At 26.4% G+C, this 15454-nt stretch overlaps 1 protein-coding gene across 1 annotated transcript; it reads right to left on the bottom strand.

Moving 5' to 3' along the window:
* Positions 1-177: 177 nt before the first annotated feature.
* Positions 178-14197, bottom strand: LOC127283582 (selenocysteine insertion sequence-binding protein 2-like). Its single transcript, XM_051308551.1, has 5 exons — positions 13329-14197; positions 3286-3878; positions 2237-2457; positions 1466-1620; positions 178-467 (listed from the first exon to the last, which is right to left on the bottom strand). Exons 1-5 carry the CDS (start codon positions 13761-13763, stop codon positions 300-302), a joined length of 1572 nt encoding a protein of 523 aa, XP_051164508.1. The 5' UTR covers positions 13764-14197; the 3' UTR covers positions 178-299.
* Between the last annotated feature and the right edge of the window lie 1257 nt (positions 14198-15454).

The raw sequence follows: 15454 nt of genomic DNA, 5'->3' as shown, positions 1-15454 counted from the left end.
CTTTGTATAGCAAAAACTTTTTTTAGAATTCGGTCCATCAATTTTTAAACTTTTACAAAAAAAAAAATATTATGTACATCAATATTTATACAAATTTATTGAATTAAATGTTTCACAATGTTGTTAAAATATGTTTTTCATTGAAATACACAAGCGTAAGGTGAAAATTAAAACCAATTATTTATGATATATATAAAAATTTTTAATGTAAAAAATTACATTCTTACTTGGACGGTTTTGCTGCTTATAGTACATATAGTTTCATTACAAAAAAAAGCGAGAATTGTTTTTTAATATTTTTATGTTGTTGGTGTTAGAATTTTTAAAAGAATTTTTATCCGCTCAGAAAGTAGGAGATCGTCATCCATTATTTTTTTGACGTCTATCAATTTATTCAATTCGCCTATTAATGTTCGAAATTCATTTATTGCCTCCACCAAACTGTTCAAAACTATTTCAAGTTTTTCCTTTTAAAAATAAAAAATAAAATTATATTGTAAAGTTTACTTAAATATTTATATATATTTGTGAATATTTTTCTTCTTTTGTTTTTAAACATAGAATTTACCTCATATTTTAAATTCGAATATACATTTTTTTTTGTTCCTTGCAGAAAAAAGTGGTATCCGTATTTTTTTATTTTTTTTTTATAAGTGCCTAAATTTTGAAGTTATGAAATTTTAAAAATCTGGGTTTTTGCTAAGAGAAAAAAAAAGCTTTAGTTTTTCATCGACTTTTGAAATTTTTTAATAAAAAAAAACTATTTTTTTAATAAACAGATTAATTTCTTTTACTTTGGGCACGATTTTCTTTTCTTTTCTTTATTTTTAAATAACTGAAAATACTAAGAATATTTTGCAAAAAGTTTTAGAAATGGCCGAATGATCCTTTTTTGTTTAAATAATTTCCTTTAAAAAATTTCTTTTTCCTTTTTTTTTTTATTTTTCAAAATAAAATACATTTTAGTTTGCTTTTCTATGAGTAAAGTGAAAGATCCTAGTGGCCAAAAAAATTTTTCAGTTTGAAAAATAAAAAATAAACGAAAATATTTTTTTTTAAATAAATTATTTAAACAAAATGGTTTATCAGGCACAATCTAAAACTTTTTGCAAAATATTCTTAGTACTTCCAGGTATGTAAAAATAAAAAAGTAAAAAAAATTTAAAAAACATAGATTTTTAAAAATTCATAACTCGGAAAAAGCACTTATCTAAAAATTAAGAAATACGTATTTATTTTATTATTGGAGCATTCTATTTTATTTAATATTTTATATTAATAATTTCTCCTGTTTAATAAAAATAAATTAGAAGTTTTCAATTTCAGAGACAAAACTGTGAGTGTTTACGAAGATGATGGTTTTGAAAAAGAATGCCCCTAATATTTTTTATTATATTAATTATTATTAAATATATTATATTATTCTATTATTATTATTATTAATAAAATTATAATTATTATTTACCTCAATACTACTAAAATTGGAGACGCCAATACAACTAACCATTCCCTTTCTATGTGTTAAATATCCTAATTTTCTTCTAGAAAGACCGAAACATATTGGAATGCTTTGTTTTCTACATGATCCAATTAATTTATTTACAATATCGTCTAAACCTCCTGGAATTTAAAATATTAATTTATTTAACAATTATTGACGTATTACTTTTATTATTATTAATTTTTTAATTATTATTATTATTATATATGAGATATTCTACGCCAAATCAGACACCATTTTGCATTTACATTTCCAATTTTTTAGAACCTTTTTTTTCTAGCTTTCATTTCTTCAATTTTTTTTACCAAGCCGTTTACGAGATACGAATTTTTCAAAATTAAAAATTTTTGTAATAGACGCTTTTTTGAAAATTTTGCAAAAAAAAATTGAAGGATACGAACAGTTTTTGAAAAATAAAATTTTAATTTTTAAATTCCAAAAAATATAATAAATTATTTTTCTAGAATTTTTTGCACCTAATTTTCGAAAACTTCACGTAAAAGCACACAATTAAATAAAAAAGCATTCAAAAATAAAAAAATCATTAAAATTCTAAAATTTTGAAAAATTCATATCTCGTATTGGACTTGCCAAAAAAAAAATTGAAAAAAAGCATGAAAGCTAGTCTCAATTAGTACTAGGAATTAAATTTTTTAAATTTAAATTTTAGAATTAAAAAAAAAAATAATAATATATGATTCTTTTATATTGGATATTATTATAAAATTAATTTACCCTCAATTTCCACCTTTTCAAGATCAGGTACAATGATTACAAATTTAATTTTTTTCAAATTAATATGCTTCTCAACTTCATTAAATCCTGTGTAAAATCTTCGTTTATATTTGCCTTTAATATTATTTCTTTCATACAATTTTTTTTGCAGCCTAAATAATTCAGAAATAAAAATTTCTAATTTCTTATTCAAAGATGATGAAATCATATTAGTGCAGTATCTACAGAAAATAAATAATTTCACAAACAATTAAGATATTTTCAATTGAATTAAGATTGTTTATTTAAAGAATGAAAATAATATATCAATCTCTTCAAATAATATCAGAAGTAAAATTAAAAAAACAAATTCTTTTAACGTTTCAGCAATATTGTGTGTTTCCCCTTTTCAGAAAGGAAAAAAAAATTAATTAGATTATTTATTTCAAAATTTGAAAATAATTCAAAAAAAAAAAATATTTCAAATAATCGGTTACTTGATTATTATCAAATAAATATTTTTTTGTATCAAATAAACTGGTATTTAAATGAATAATTTCTGTATTTGAAATAAATAAAATTTAATTGACTCAAATAAAAATTATTTGTTTCAAGAAAATATTTATTTGATAATAGTCAAATTACTGATTTATTGAATCAAATAATTTTTTTTTCAGTGTATAAATATATTAAACAAAATCAGTAAGAGTAAAAGAAAAAAAACACGATTAATGGAAAAATTTGTGAAAATAAATAAATTACGTTTGTTCTCTAACTAGTAAAAGTACAATAAACGGAGATTTTCAACCGAGCTTCACATTTCATAGAAAAAAAAAATTATATTATCGTAAATTTGCAATTAATTTATTAACATTTTAAATAATATGAATTTTAATAGTAATTTTCAATGATTATAATTTAATTTTTTTTATAAAAATAAACCAAGTGAATAGTTTGGCATCAAAAAATATAATTTTAGAAGAAAAAAGTAAATTTAAAAAAAAGTTTGTTTTTAAAAAAGAAATTGTTGTCGATTACAAAATAAATAATTAAAAGTAACACTTACTCACTCTCTAAATTTTTTAGAATATCGAAGATTTTTTGTATTATCCCTAAAAGTTAGAAAGGCAGGATTTTGAAAAATTTCTTCATTATTTAAAATGAGAACTCTATTAACATCATTTACAATAATATTTTGAGTATTAATTTCATTGATTTCTATATTTGAAATATCATTTCTTAAATCATCATTAATCACATTTGTTTCTTCATTTGTATTAATTAATAAATTTTCTAATCTTTGGGTAATGTCTTTACGATTTTCCACAATCTTATCAATTAGAAAATCATTTTTTGGCTCTCTATATTCATTGCCAACAAGATTTAATCCTGATAATGTTCTTCCATAATCGAGATCTAAATTAGGATCTGATACAATTTTCAAATTTTCTATATTCAATTGTTCATGAGAAATTACAATTAATGGCTCATAATTTTGTTGTCGCAATTCTTTTTTCTTCTCTCGTTCATTGATAATTAATTGTTTTAATTTTGTGGGTCTTTTTGCCTTTGATAAATAAATTTTATTACCCTTCGTTTCGACAATTCGATCACAGCATTTTATTTTCTTTTCAGCGAGAGAATTTTTCAGGCTTCTTTGATTCTGAAACATCAATTGAGAATAAATTGAACAAATCTGTAGAGTAGAGCTGGAAAATTATTTAAAGAATATATCTCAAAAAAAAAAAAATTTTTTTTGTTTTAATTTAAGAAACTAAATTTTGAAAATAAAGAATATTTTTTAATAAAAAAATTATTTCTCTAAGGTAAGGGATCACTGAAATTTTAATCTATTGAAATTTTCGTTATTAGACAACATTGAAGTCCGCAATGTTTATAATTAACGATTAAAAAGAACATTTGTTTTAATTTGTTTTTAAAAACTTTTTTTAACAACAAAAAAATTGTATCTAAAAAAATGTTTCAAATAATTTATTGATGAATAAACATTGCAAGAAATATTTTTGAGTCGAAAATTCATAGAAATATTCATCCACAAAAAATTGTTCTTCGAAAATTGTTGATAATAAACGTTATGAACTTCAGCATCAAATAACAATTTTTTTTCTGATATTATTTAGGTTCTAAAAATGTTTTACGTTATCGTAAGTTAAAAATAAAAATATTTTTGGCAATTTTAGAAGTTTTATTTTTTGGAAAAATGAACAAAAATTTTAAATCCATACTATTTATTGTTCAAAAATTATAGAAAAATGTGTAAAAAAACAATTGTCAATGAAAAATATTAAAATTTGCTGAAGTTTTATTTTAAAAGAATTAATAATGAAATTTCAATTAATCAAAATTTACATTATGGAGAGTTGGCAATTTTTTTCGACGTTTTTTCGAATCTTAGAATCATACGTAATTATGAAAAATTGAAGAGAAAAATAATTTTTGGCTGTTTTACATTTTTTTGTAAATTTCTTTTAGAAATTCTATTTTTTTGAAAAAATTAAATTTCCTTAAAATCCATATGATTAATTGTTTAAAATGAGGAAAAAAGTGTTAAAAAGAATTAACGATAAAAAAGATTTAAAAAATTTTAGAAGAAGTTTAATTTTAAAAGAATTACTAGTGAAATTTCAATTAATCAAAATTATCATTTGTAAATTTGTCAATTTTTTTTCAATTTATTCGATTTACAGAAGAAGAAAATCCAAAAAAGTGGATTTTTTAAAATTTTAATAAAGTTAATTTAATAAATATTATATTTTTATTCACCATTGTTTTTTAAATATTAAAAATAAATTTTAATAATTTTCCTTAGGTAATAAAAATAATTGCCTAATAAATTGTCAGGAAATTTTATTTAGATAACATTTAAAAATTGAACTTTGAGACAAATAAAAAAATTCAAAAATTTTAAGATTTATAAAAAAATATGAAAGTTACTTCTTTGAGAACATTTTTTCAATTTTGATTTATGAAAATTATTTATCAAATTTTGAAATTTTAATCATTTTTTATATATAAAATACTTTTTAGAAAATGGGAGAATTTAATTTGTACCTAAAAATGTTTTAAATAGTTAAATTTTAAAATAATTTTTAATAATATAATAATATAATAATAATATAATTTTTCAATAATATTATTATTGAAAATTAGTAATTTGGCAAAGAATTTTAGATACTTATAAAAATAATTGAGTTTTGGAAGAATTATATATTTAAGACTTTCAGAAATAATTTAATTTCAAGAGATTTTAAATTGAAATTTTTGTAAAATTCAATTTCTGAATTTTTTTTTCCAAAATCTAGACAATAATTGAATATTCAATCATTTTCAATTATTTAAAAAAAAATTATTTTAAATAATTGAATTTTAGAAGAACTTTGTAAAAATTATAAAAAATAATTAACTTGGCGAAGAATTTTAAATAGAAATTTGAAAAATAATTGAATTTCAAAAGAAAATAAAAAAATTTTAACATCAAAATGTATCACGAATTTCAAAAGAGAGTCCTGATTTTTAGAATTAATCAAATTTCAAATGGAAAATTATGTAAATTTCAATTTTCTGAAAAGTTTTTTAAAAGAATTTTTGATAATAATTAAATTTCAAAGAATTTTAATTGAAAAATATTTTAAATAATTCAATTATCGAAGAATTTCATTAAAATTATTGAAAATAATTAATTTCACAAAGACTTTGTGGATTCAAAATTTTCAAAATAATTGAATTTTTCATGAGTTACAATTTCCGCTAAAAAGAAAGGTCATAGATATTTTGTTTTTAATTGAATAAATTAATTAATTTTTAATTTTAATTTGTAAAATAAGTTGAAAAAAGTCTTAAATTCCGAGGCCTGGAAAAATAATTTTTTGGCTATTTTATATTTTAAAATCTTTTTTTTGGAAATTCTATTTTTGAAAAAATTAATTTTCTCAAATTGATTCTTTAGAATGGAGAAAAAAGTATAAAAAAAAAAAAAAAAAATTGGCGATAAAAAACATTAAGAATTGCGGAAGAAGTTTTAAATTTCAATTTTTACTGAATTTTAAATTTAATTACATAAATGTTAATAAATTTTCATTCTAAATGAACAATACACAAACCAACTTTGATTGTCTTATAAAATATTTTTGATTTATTTTAGTCTTTTTGTGTATGAGCCAAATAATAGAAAATTAAAGGTTTAAAATATAACACCCAACTTCACTGAACATAGTTTATTAAATAATAAAATTAAAGAAAATCACTCCACATGATATAATATAATAATAAAATAAAATTCAAACTATATTCACACACACGCATACGTATAAGTAAACAGTCTTTGTCAAAAATGTTGTTTATCGCTCGCACGCTAAACGAGTACTGATCATTTCTAATTAATTTACATATTTATTTTCTTTGATCGATTTCATTCGGAACTTTTCGTCGTCAAATTAGTCACGATTCTCGACATTCTGCCCCCTTTTTGAACAATTATGTTCAATAAATACATTTTTTCTTTTTTTTTATCTCTCTATAGGAAGCGGTGATATTTTTTTTACGCCTCTATCTAATTCACCATTTTGGGTCTTTACCTTTACCACACGTATCACACCATCATCTCCTGGATATATTTGAGATACTCTACCCAAACTCCATCTTAACGGCGGCAAATTGTCATCCCTTAAAATAACCAAAGTTCCCTCTTTTATCACTTCTGGTGATCCCGAATGCCATTTTGAGCGAACATTAAGCTCATTTAAATATTCGCGCGACCAACGTTTCCATAAATCGCGTTTCATTTTTTGTAAACATTCCCATCGTGATAATCGATTTACAGGAGTTTGAGTATAGTCCCAAGCAGGAATCGTTGTCAAAGGCTCTCCTATTAAAAAATGACCTGGAGTTAATACGCTTACATCATTAGGGTCCATAGTCATCGGAGTAAGAGGTCGTGAATTTACAATTGCTTCGATTTCACACATATATGTTCCAAGCTCTTCGAATGTCAACAATGTTTCGCCAATTGTTCGCCGTAAATGATGTTTGAGCGACTTCACCGCCGCCTCCCAGATACCGCCAAAATGCGGAGTTCGCGGGGGCGAAAAATACCATTCAATATTCTGATCTGCCAATTTTCGAGATATAATTTTATTATGTTCATCTGTGTTGAGGAGACGGTAAAGATCACTCAACTCATTTCTAGCGCCTACAAAATTAGTACCATTATCCGAATACAATGCTTTAGATTTTCCTCTTCTTGCGAAGAATCGTCGTAAACTTGCTAAAAAACATTCTGTTGATAAGTCGCTTACCAATTCTATATGGATCGCTTTAGTGCTCATACACACAAATACGGCCGCGTACACTTTAATTTTATTTCGATTCCTGTACTTTTTTTCTTTAATATAAAATGGACCGCAGTAATCCATACCTGTATTTTCGAAAACGCGAGTGGCAGTCACGCGCACTGCAGGCAAATTTCCCATTTGATAAGATACTTCTTTAGGCTGAGCTCGAAAACATTTTACGCATTTATTTATGACCTTGCGCACTGCCAACCTACCATCGATTGGCCAAAATTTCATTCTCAATGCATACAGTGTTGCATTATTGCCAGCATGCATATTTTGCTCATGAATATCGCGGATGATTAATTCTGTAACAGGATGATTTTTTGGCAGCAACATAGGGTGTCGTTGATCATAGGGCAATTCTGCTCTCTTTATTCTTCCCCCCACTCTTAAAATTTTTTCGTGCATTACAGGATTAAGTCGAAGTATTTTTGACCGGCTTGATAGACATTCATTCTTTGACAGTTGATTAATTTCATTGTAGAACTCTTCCATCTGGACCAGTGAAACAATTCGATTAAATGCTGACTGAATCTCTGCTGGTGTTAATATCTCGGAAAATTTGGTTTTACCGCGTGCTCTTTCTGCTATTCGTAAACAATATGCCACTACATGGATCAATTTTCTGAGGGATGAAAATCGAGACCATAAATTAATTGATGTTTTTACATTCTTTATAGTTAGCGCCACGCTTTTTTTTCTTTCAGGCAATTCCGTTTGAATGAAGTGATGACTGGGCCAATTTTCTTCCGACAATTCCAACCACGTTGGACCATTTTTCCATAACTTGTTTGATACAAATTCTGCAGGCATTTGACCCCTAGATACAAAATCTGCGGGGTTATCCTGTGAGATGACGTGTTTCCAACATTCAGGTCTTGTAAGAGTTTGAATTTCGGCAATACGGTTGGCTATGAATGTGCTGAACTCATGAGGAGAAGATGCAATCCAATTCAATACTATAGTTGAATCCGACCAAAGGTGTATTGCATTTACATTAAATTTTATTGCATTTTTGACAGTGATTATTAACTTTGACAATAATACTGCCGCACAAAGTTCCAATCTTGGCAATGTAACTGTCTTCAATGGTGCAACCTTTGATTTCGCACATAGTAATATTGTACGATGTTTTCCCTCATTCGAACACCTGATGTAAACGCATGCGCCGTACGCTTTCTGACTGGCGTCTGCAAAGCCATGGATTTGAGTCTCGTCTGATGGTTGACTTCTAACCGCTCTCTCGATTTCCCAATTGCTCAATTCACCAAGTTGACCTTGAAATTGCTCAAATTCCACTAATAATTTAGTTGGTATTGGATCGTCCCATGAATTATTAGTTTTCCAAAGTTCTTGCATTTTTATTTTTGCCACAACTGTGACTGGTGCCATTAATCCTAGCGGATCATAAAGCATCTTACCAATTTGTGAAAGCATGATTCGTTTTGTAGTGGGTTTTTGATCCAACGTTGGTTGCACGTTAAAATGCAATGTATCCTTTTGAGAGTTCCACATCACTCCAAGTGTCTTTGAACTTTGATCCACATCATTTGTTAATACTTCTGAATCCCCTGAATTTTGAGCAATTTCTTGATGATTTGACCTCCACTTGCAAATACGAAGTCCTGCTTTTGTTGTCAACTCAATTAGTCCTTCTTTTATTTGTTGTACTTCGCTTACAGTGTCGGCTCCCGTGAGGCAGTCATCCACATAAAAATCATTCTTTAATACTTCGGCAGCGATTGGAAATGCACGACCTTCATTATTTGCCAATTCTTTCAAACAACGAATTGCCAAAAATGGTGCCGCAGAAGTTCCATATGTCACGGTGTTCAGTTCGTACGTTCTGATAGGTTCATTCTCATTATATCGCCACAAAATTTTCTGGAATTTTCTATCTTGGGGATGTATAAAAAATTGGCGATACATTTTTTCAATATCTCCACTCAAGGCAATCACATGCTGTCGAAATCTCAACATTAATGCTACTATGTTATCTTGGATAGTTGGCCCTGTCATCAAGGTGTCGTTTAACGACAAACCAGTATCTGTCTGACATGATGCGTCAAAAACTACTCGAAACTTACTAATATTATCTATCATCTTCAGAACAGCTTGGTGTGGTAAATAATATCCTTCCGATTTATCCGCAATTATTTGTTTCATATGATTCAAGTGTTCGTATTCTTCCATAAAATTTGTATATTTTTGTTTTAATTTAGGGTCTTTAGATAATTTTCTTTCGAGCATAAAAAATCTTTTCCGAGCTATTTCATATGAATTTCCTAAATTATTTTTATTTTCATTAAACGGAAGTCTCACTATATATTTACCTTTATTGTCACGTGTTACATTGTTTACAAAATGTTCCTCGCACGACTTTTCTTCCAAACTTAAAAACTTCTTTTGTTCTCCTTCTTCGATTTTCCAAAACTTCTCTAACTGAACAGATAAATCATCTCTTATTAAATTACATGTTATTTTTTGTGTTTTGGTAATTTCCCCCAGTTTCCCAATCACTATCCAGCCCACTTTTGTACTTAGTAGAGAAGTATGCGGGACTGCAAGAGGAATTTTATTATATCCTAAGATTTCGTAGAACAGTTCTGCTCCTATTAAAGCGTCAACAGTTGCTGGCTGGTGAAATTGAGGATCAGCAAGTTTGATATAAGAAGGGATTTTTAATTGATTTTTATTTATAGGATTCGCTGGAAGTTCTCCTGTTATATTAGGAAGAATAAGGAAGGATACATCAACTGCATAATTTGAGACTTGCGACTCCATTTTTGTCTCCACCCAATCACCGCTATTTACTTCGTTGCTATTTAAAACCTCAATCGCTGAGCGCAATTTTCGTCTTTTTAAATTCAAAATTTTCGCAAATTTATCTGTCATGATATTCGGTTGAGAGCCGCTGTCTAATAGAATTCTACAATTTATTCTATTACCTTTACTATCTACTAAATTTACTATAGCGGTTGATAGGAGAACCTTTGATGAATCACTCAAATGCATACTTTTTCCTTGATTATGATTTACAATTTCGACATTAGAATTTTGATTTGATCCCATATTTGATTGCGTGTGTAAAAGTGTATGATGTCGTTTATGACAAAGATTACAATTTCTCGATTTGCATTCGTTAATTAAATGATTTCCACGCAAACAATTAAAACAAAGACCTTTCTTTTTTACTATTTGATACCTGTCACTAATATTTAATTTTAAAAAATCTGAGCAATTATGAATCATATGATCCTGATTACACAATATACATTTAAAACTAGACTGTGTATTTAAAAGCGTCTTACCATTATTTTTCTTTTCGATAAATGAATTCTTATTAATTGAACTTGTCATTTTGTTTTTATTATCATTGGTTTCAGGATTCAAAGCTTCAAGAATCTGACATCGCTCGCGTAGAAAGTTAGTCAAATTTTCTAGTCTCGGCATCTCGCTACCTTTGACCGACCGTTCCCACTCTTTCCTGGATTCTCTATCAAGTTTTAATACAAGAAAACACACAAGGGGGGTATCCCAACTCTCTGTTGGCTCACCTAACATTTTCAAAGCGCGAATATGTCGCAAAATAGTATCCAATAAATTTCTCAATCCCGAAGCTGAGTCTTTGTTTGGTATTGTTAACTCAAGGAGAGCCGTCATATGGTTTTGTATGATTACTCGTTTATTGTTATATCTCTCCTCAAGTAACCCCCACGCTACTTCATAATTAGCCTCAGAAATTTCGATATTTTCAATTATTCGCGACGCGCTTTCCCTTAAATAAGACTTTAAATATCTAAACTTTTGTACCTTAGGGATGTTATTATCTTTATGAATGATTGCCTGAAATAAATCTTTAAACCCTAGCCACTCTTCATAACCTCCAGAAAAGGTAGGAAGGTCAAGTTTGGGTAGCGGATATCGTATTCCGTTATGCGAATTTTCATTTTCTATAATATTTGATCGCGAAGATGCTAAAGTTCTTAAATGCGTCAACTCAGCTTCGCGTTGCGCATTCAATTCCGCTTGTAATTGATCAATTTGTACTCGTTGTCGTGTTAATTCGTCATTCTCCGTAACCGTTTCGTGATCAGTACGTTCTTTAATCATTTTCGTAGCTTTCGACACATATTTAAAATAATAATTTTCAAACTCTGTTCGATCTAAATCACGCGACGGTGCCGGAGCCAATATTTCTAGTGTAAGTTGAGCTTTCTCAAATTCGCTCCAAACTTCCTCAATTTTTTGTAAACGTAGTTTAATCTCCTCGACAGTACCCGCGTTTTCGTCAATTGAACATTTTTCAAGAAATGTATTAAATTTTGTTAATTTTGATTTGCAATTAGTACGGCTTTGTCGAGCAGTATCAACTTCGTTTACAGACATTACAAAGAAAATAATCACAAATTAATATAAAGATAAATAATAAATATATACAACGTTCTTACTTTAAGTCGATGAGTCACCTTATAATACAATAGTTTATACTTTCCAAAGCGTTGTCGATTTGAAATAACTGCCTCGTTTTCGTATATGTAGTTTTTCAGTTATTTCCTCAATGAATATTCTCATCTGCTTTTCATTCGAAATTTAAGATGAGACCTATGCATACACTGCTTCCATACAAGTAATTTTTGATTTCTATATGATGTAGATTAAGCAGCCTTGTCGAAATTGAGTACTCGATAGCTTTCTTTGTGCGAGCGATCCGGCTCGAAGGACCATGAACAATACACAAACCAACTTTGATTGTCTTATAAAATATTTTTGATTTATTTTAGTCTTTTTGTGTATGAGCCAAATAATAGAAAATTAAAGGTTTAAAATATAACACCCAACTTCACTGAACATAGTTTATTAAATAATAAAATTAAAGAAAATCACTCCACATGATATAATATAATAATAAAATAAAATTCAAACTATATTCACACACACGCATACGTATAAGTAAACAGTCTTTGTCAAAAATGTTGTTTATCGCTCGCACGCTAAACGAGTACTGATCATTTCTAATTAATTTACATATTTATTTTCTTTGATCGATTTCATTCGGAACTTTTCGTCGTCAAATTAGTCACGATTCTCGACACTAAATTTTCATGATGCAGCATAATTTTATTCTCTTAATAAAATAAAAAAAAAAAAAAAAAACAAATTGACACCTTAAAACAAGGAAAATTTCAAAAGGTTAAAATTTAACTTAATTTAACGAAGAAAATTTTTTAAAGTTATTTTTTTGCCATCTGAAGAAATTTTTCTAATTTTAGAAGATGTTTGTTAAAAAAAAAGAAAATAAAGAATAAAAAAACGAAGAAAAACACTTGAAAATAATAAAATTTCACTGATATAGAAAGTAATTGTGTCGAGTACAGTGGATTTCATAATAAATGAATGTTACAACAGAGTTTGATAAAAATGACCTATTATCTTAGAAGACCAAGAAAAACCAGTCTATTTGTGTTCAAAATGACATAATCTATCTATTGTCATTATTCTCACGTCACATGCATTTGATATCGAAATTATAATGCGCAACTACTTAATTTTAAAAAAAAACAAATTCGCAATTTTCAAAAAATTCAATAAAAACTACAAAATCACAAAAAAAATATTGCAAATTTAAGAAAAATGTACAAAAAAAAATGACAAAAAAAAATATTTTTTAAATTAAAATTTGTAAAATATAAATTTCCAATTTACATTAAAAATTAGAAATTAAAATCTTAAATAGAAAAAACAAAAAAAATAGTCACCTCCAAAACTTGTTGAATATTAATCCGAAATAAATTTGTTCTTTCGGATCTTTTAATGTATTTTCTTGTTTTTAATTTATCTTCACCTTCCTCTTTAATAGTAATGATAACATCATCAGCAACAATTGCATCAGGATCCTTTCTAAAATCATTTTTTCGTCTCGACATAATTTTTCCCAATTCAGGAAAATCACAATAATTTAAATTTCTTTCCAATTGATGACAATTAATATTGTCAATTAAATTATCAGCTAATGAATTATTTCCAATTAATGAATTTTCCAATGACTGATGATGATGATGATGTTGATCGCGCGTCTCAGAATCATATTTGCGTTGTTTTTGATTTTTCGACTGTATTTCTGGCCAGACTTTATCTTTATTCTCTTTTATTCCATCTAATAATCTTGAATTGCGCCAACAGTAACTCTTCATTTCAACAAAATTTTTTACTCACACTTTTTGACAGATTCTCACTGTACGTACATCAACACACATGAATTGTAGAATACATACAATTCAGTATTTATATTTCCCGAAACAAATATATGTAGAGGCGCGAACACACTCGCGCAATGTTTAAGTATTGCCATTCGAAGTACAAGTTTTATATATATACTTGATATCCTTGATTTATAAAAAAAAAATAATATATTAAAAATATTCTTCTCAACAGTATTTTTTTTTATTTAATAATTAATTCATTTTTGTTTCTTTTTTTTTTATTAATATCAAAGGAAGTTTATAGTCTTTATCTCATCTAGAAAACACATTATCTATCACTGAATTTTATATCGTTTAAAACTATTTTTATCTTGCACTTTTTTCACATATATAATATCTGGAGAGACAAATACATAACAAATACAACACTAAACAGATGAGTTGGACTCATCTTCTTATTGACAGTGTTTACCAGTAGATGTCACTTTCAAAAATAATTATTTTTCAAATTTTGGAGAAAAAAAATTTAATTCAATGTAATATTAATAAATTTAATGAAAATTATGATTTTTGTACCGGAAAATTTCACAAAAAAAAAAACAATTTTAAATATGATTTTGTAAATTTTCATTTTATAATAGATTTTTTTTCTTAATAAGAATAATAAAAAATTATTATTTAGTGACTTATTGGCCTTTTAATTAAATAATTAATAACTAATAATAAAAATTGTTGTATTTTTTGCCTTTTTTGGTAAAAGAAGATAAATTTTTATTGGAAATTTTCTCTTTCAAGGGCAAAGATTGGTAACTATCAAAATGCACCAAAGGCAGTTTGCGCCAAACGGCGTTTGACCCAATATGCTATAGTTAGTGTCATTCTCGATGGTGAATGAGAAATCTGTAAAAATGATAAAAGTGAAGGTCTGAGAAGCCCGCGAGATGTCTATAGTATCACATTTTGTGTATTATTACAAATAGACATTGGCGTGGAGATTTAGGGAATGCAGAAAATAAAGTGAAATAGTTTTCTTCGCGGAAATAGTGAACGTGATGTTTTTATAAATAAGTAAATTGCTTATTTGATTAATTAATCAATTAATATTATCAATTAATTAATTAATTAATATTATGAATTAATTAATTAATATTATGAATTAATTAATTAATATTATCAATTGATGGAATAATTAATTAATTAACATTATTGATATTATCAATTGATTGATTAATTAATTAATTAATATTATCAATTAATTAATTAATTAATATTATCAATCAATTAATTAATTAACAGTGGAAGAAATAACGAGTAGTAAAATTATGGATACCCATATTGAGGTTAGTTTAAATTTTATTTTCAATGAAAATAATAATAATTTTGCGATTGCATAAAAATTTATTTTTTTCAGCGATCTCATGTAATGAATTTTCATCTAATTACATCAATTTAAACGCATGTAAAATGGTAAAAAAAATGTATAACTGCTAAGGTTTACTCAACTGTAAATTGAATTTTATTAAGAATATATTTTTACAACAAACATGGAATAAGTTAACAATGATTAGACACCTTCTAAATCATATTGGCATTTTTCATTTTTGAAAATAAAATTTTTATTCTATTCTAAAACCATGCTAATTAAAAAAATTCTATTCCTAGCATAATAGACGCCAGAGTTA

This window comes from Leptopilina boulardi, unplaced genomic scaffold (assembly GCF_019393585.1).
Source record: "Leptopilina boulardi isolate dan_hultmark-lab unplaced genomic scaffold, ZJU_Lbou_2.1 LbouV2_310, whole genome shotgun sequence".
Taxonomy (NCBI): domain Eukaryota; kingdom Metazoa; phylum Arthropoda; class Insecta; order Hymenoptera; family Figitidae; genus Leptopilina; species Leptopilina boulardi.
The sequence above is the reverse complement of the archived record's forward strand: the minus strand, read 5'-3'. Positions and strand labels throughout refer to the sequence as shown.

Excerpts from the sequence above, each read along its gene's own strand:
- LOC127283582 (XM_051308551.1), bottom strand. The coding sequence starts at position 13,763 with ATGAAGAGTTACTGTTGGCGCAATTCAAGATTATTAGATGGAATAAAA. Across the intron at positions 3,879-13,328 it reads ATATTCAACAAGTTTTGGAG|AATCAAAGAAGCCTGAAAAA; the intron begins GTGACTATTTTT and ends TTGATGTTTCAG. Across the intron at positions 468-1,465 it reads CCAATTTTAGTAGTATTGAG|GAAAAACTTGAAATAGTTTT; the intron begins GTAAATAATAAT and ends TATTTTTAAAAG.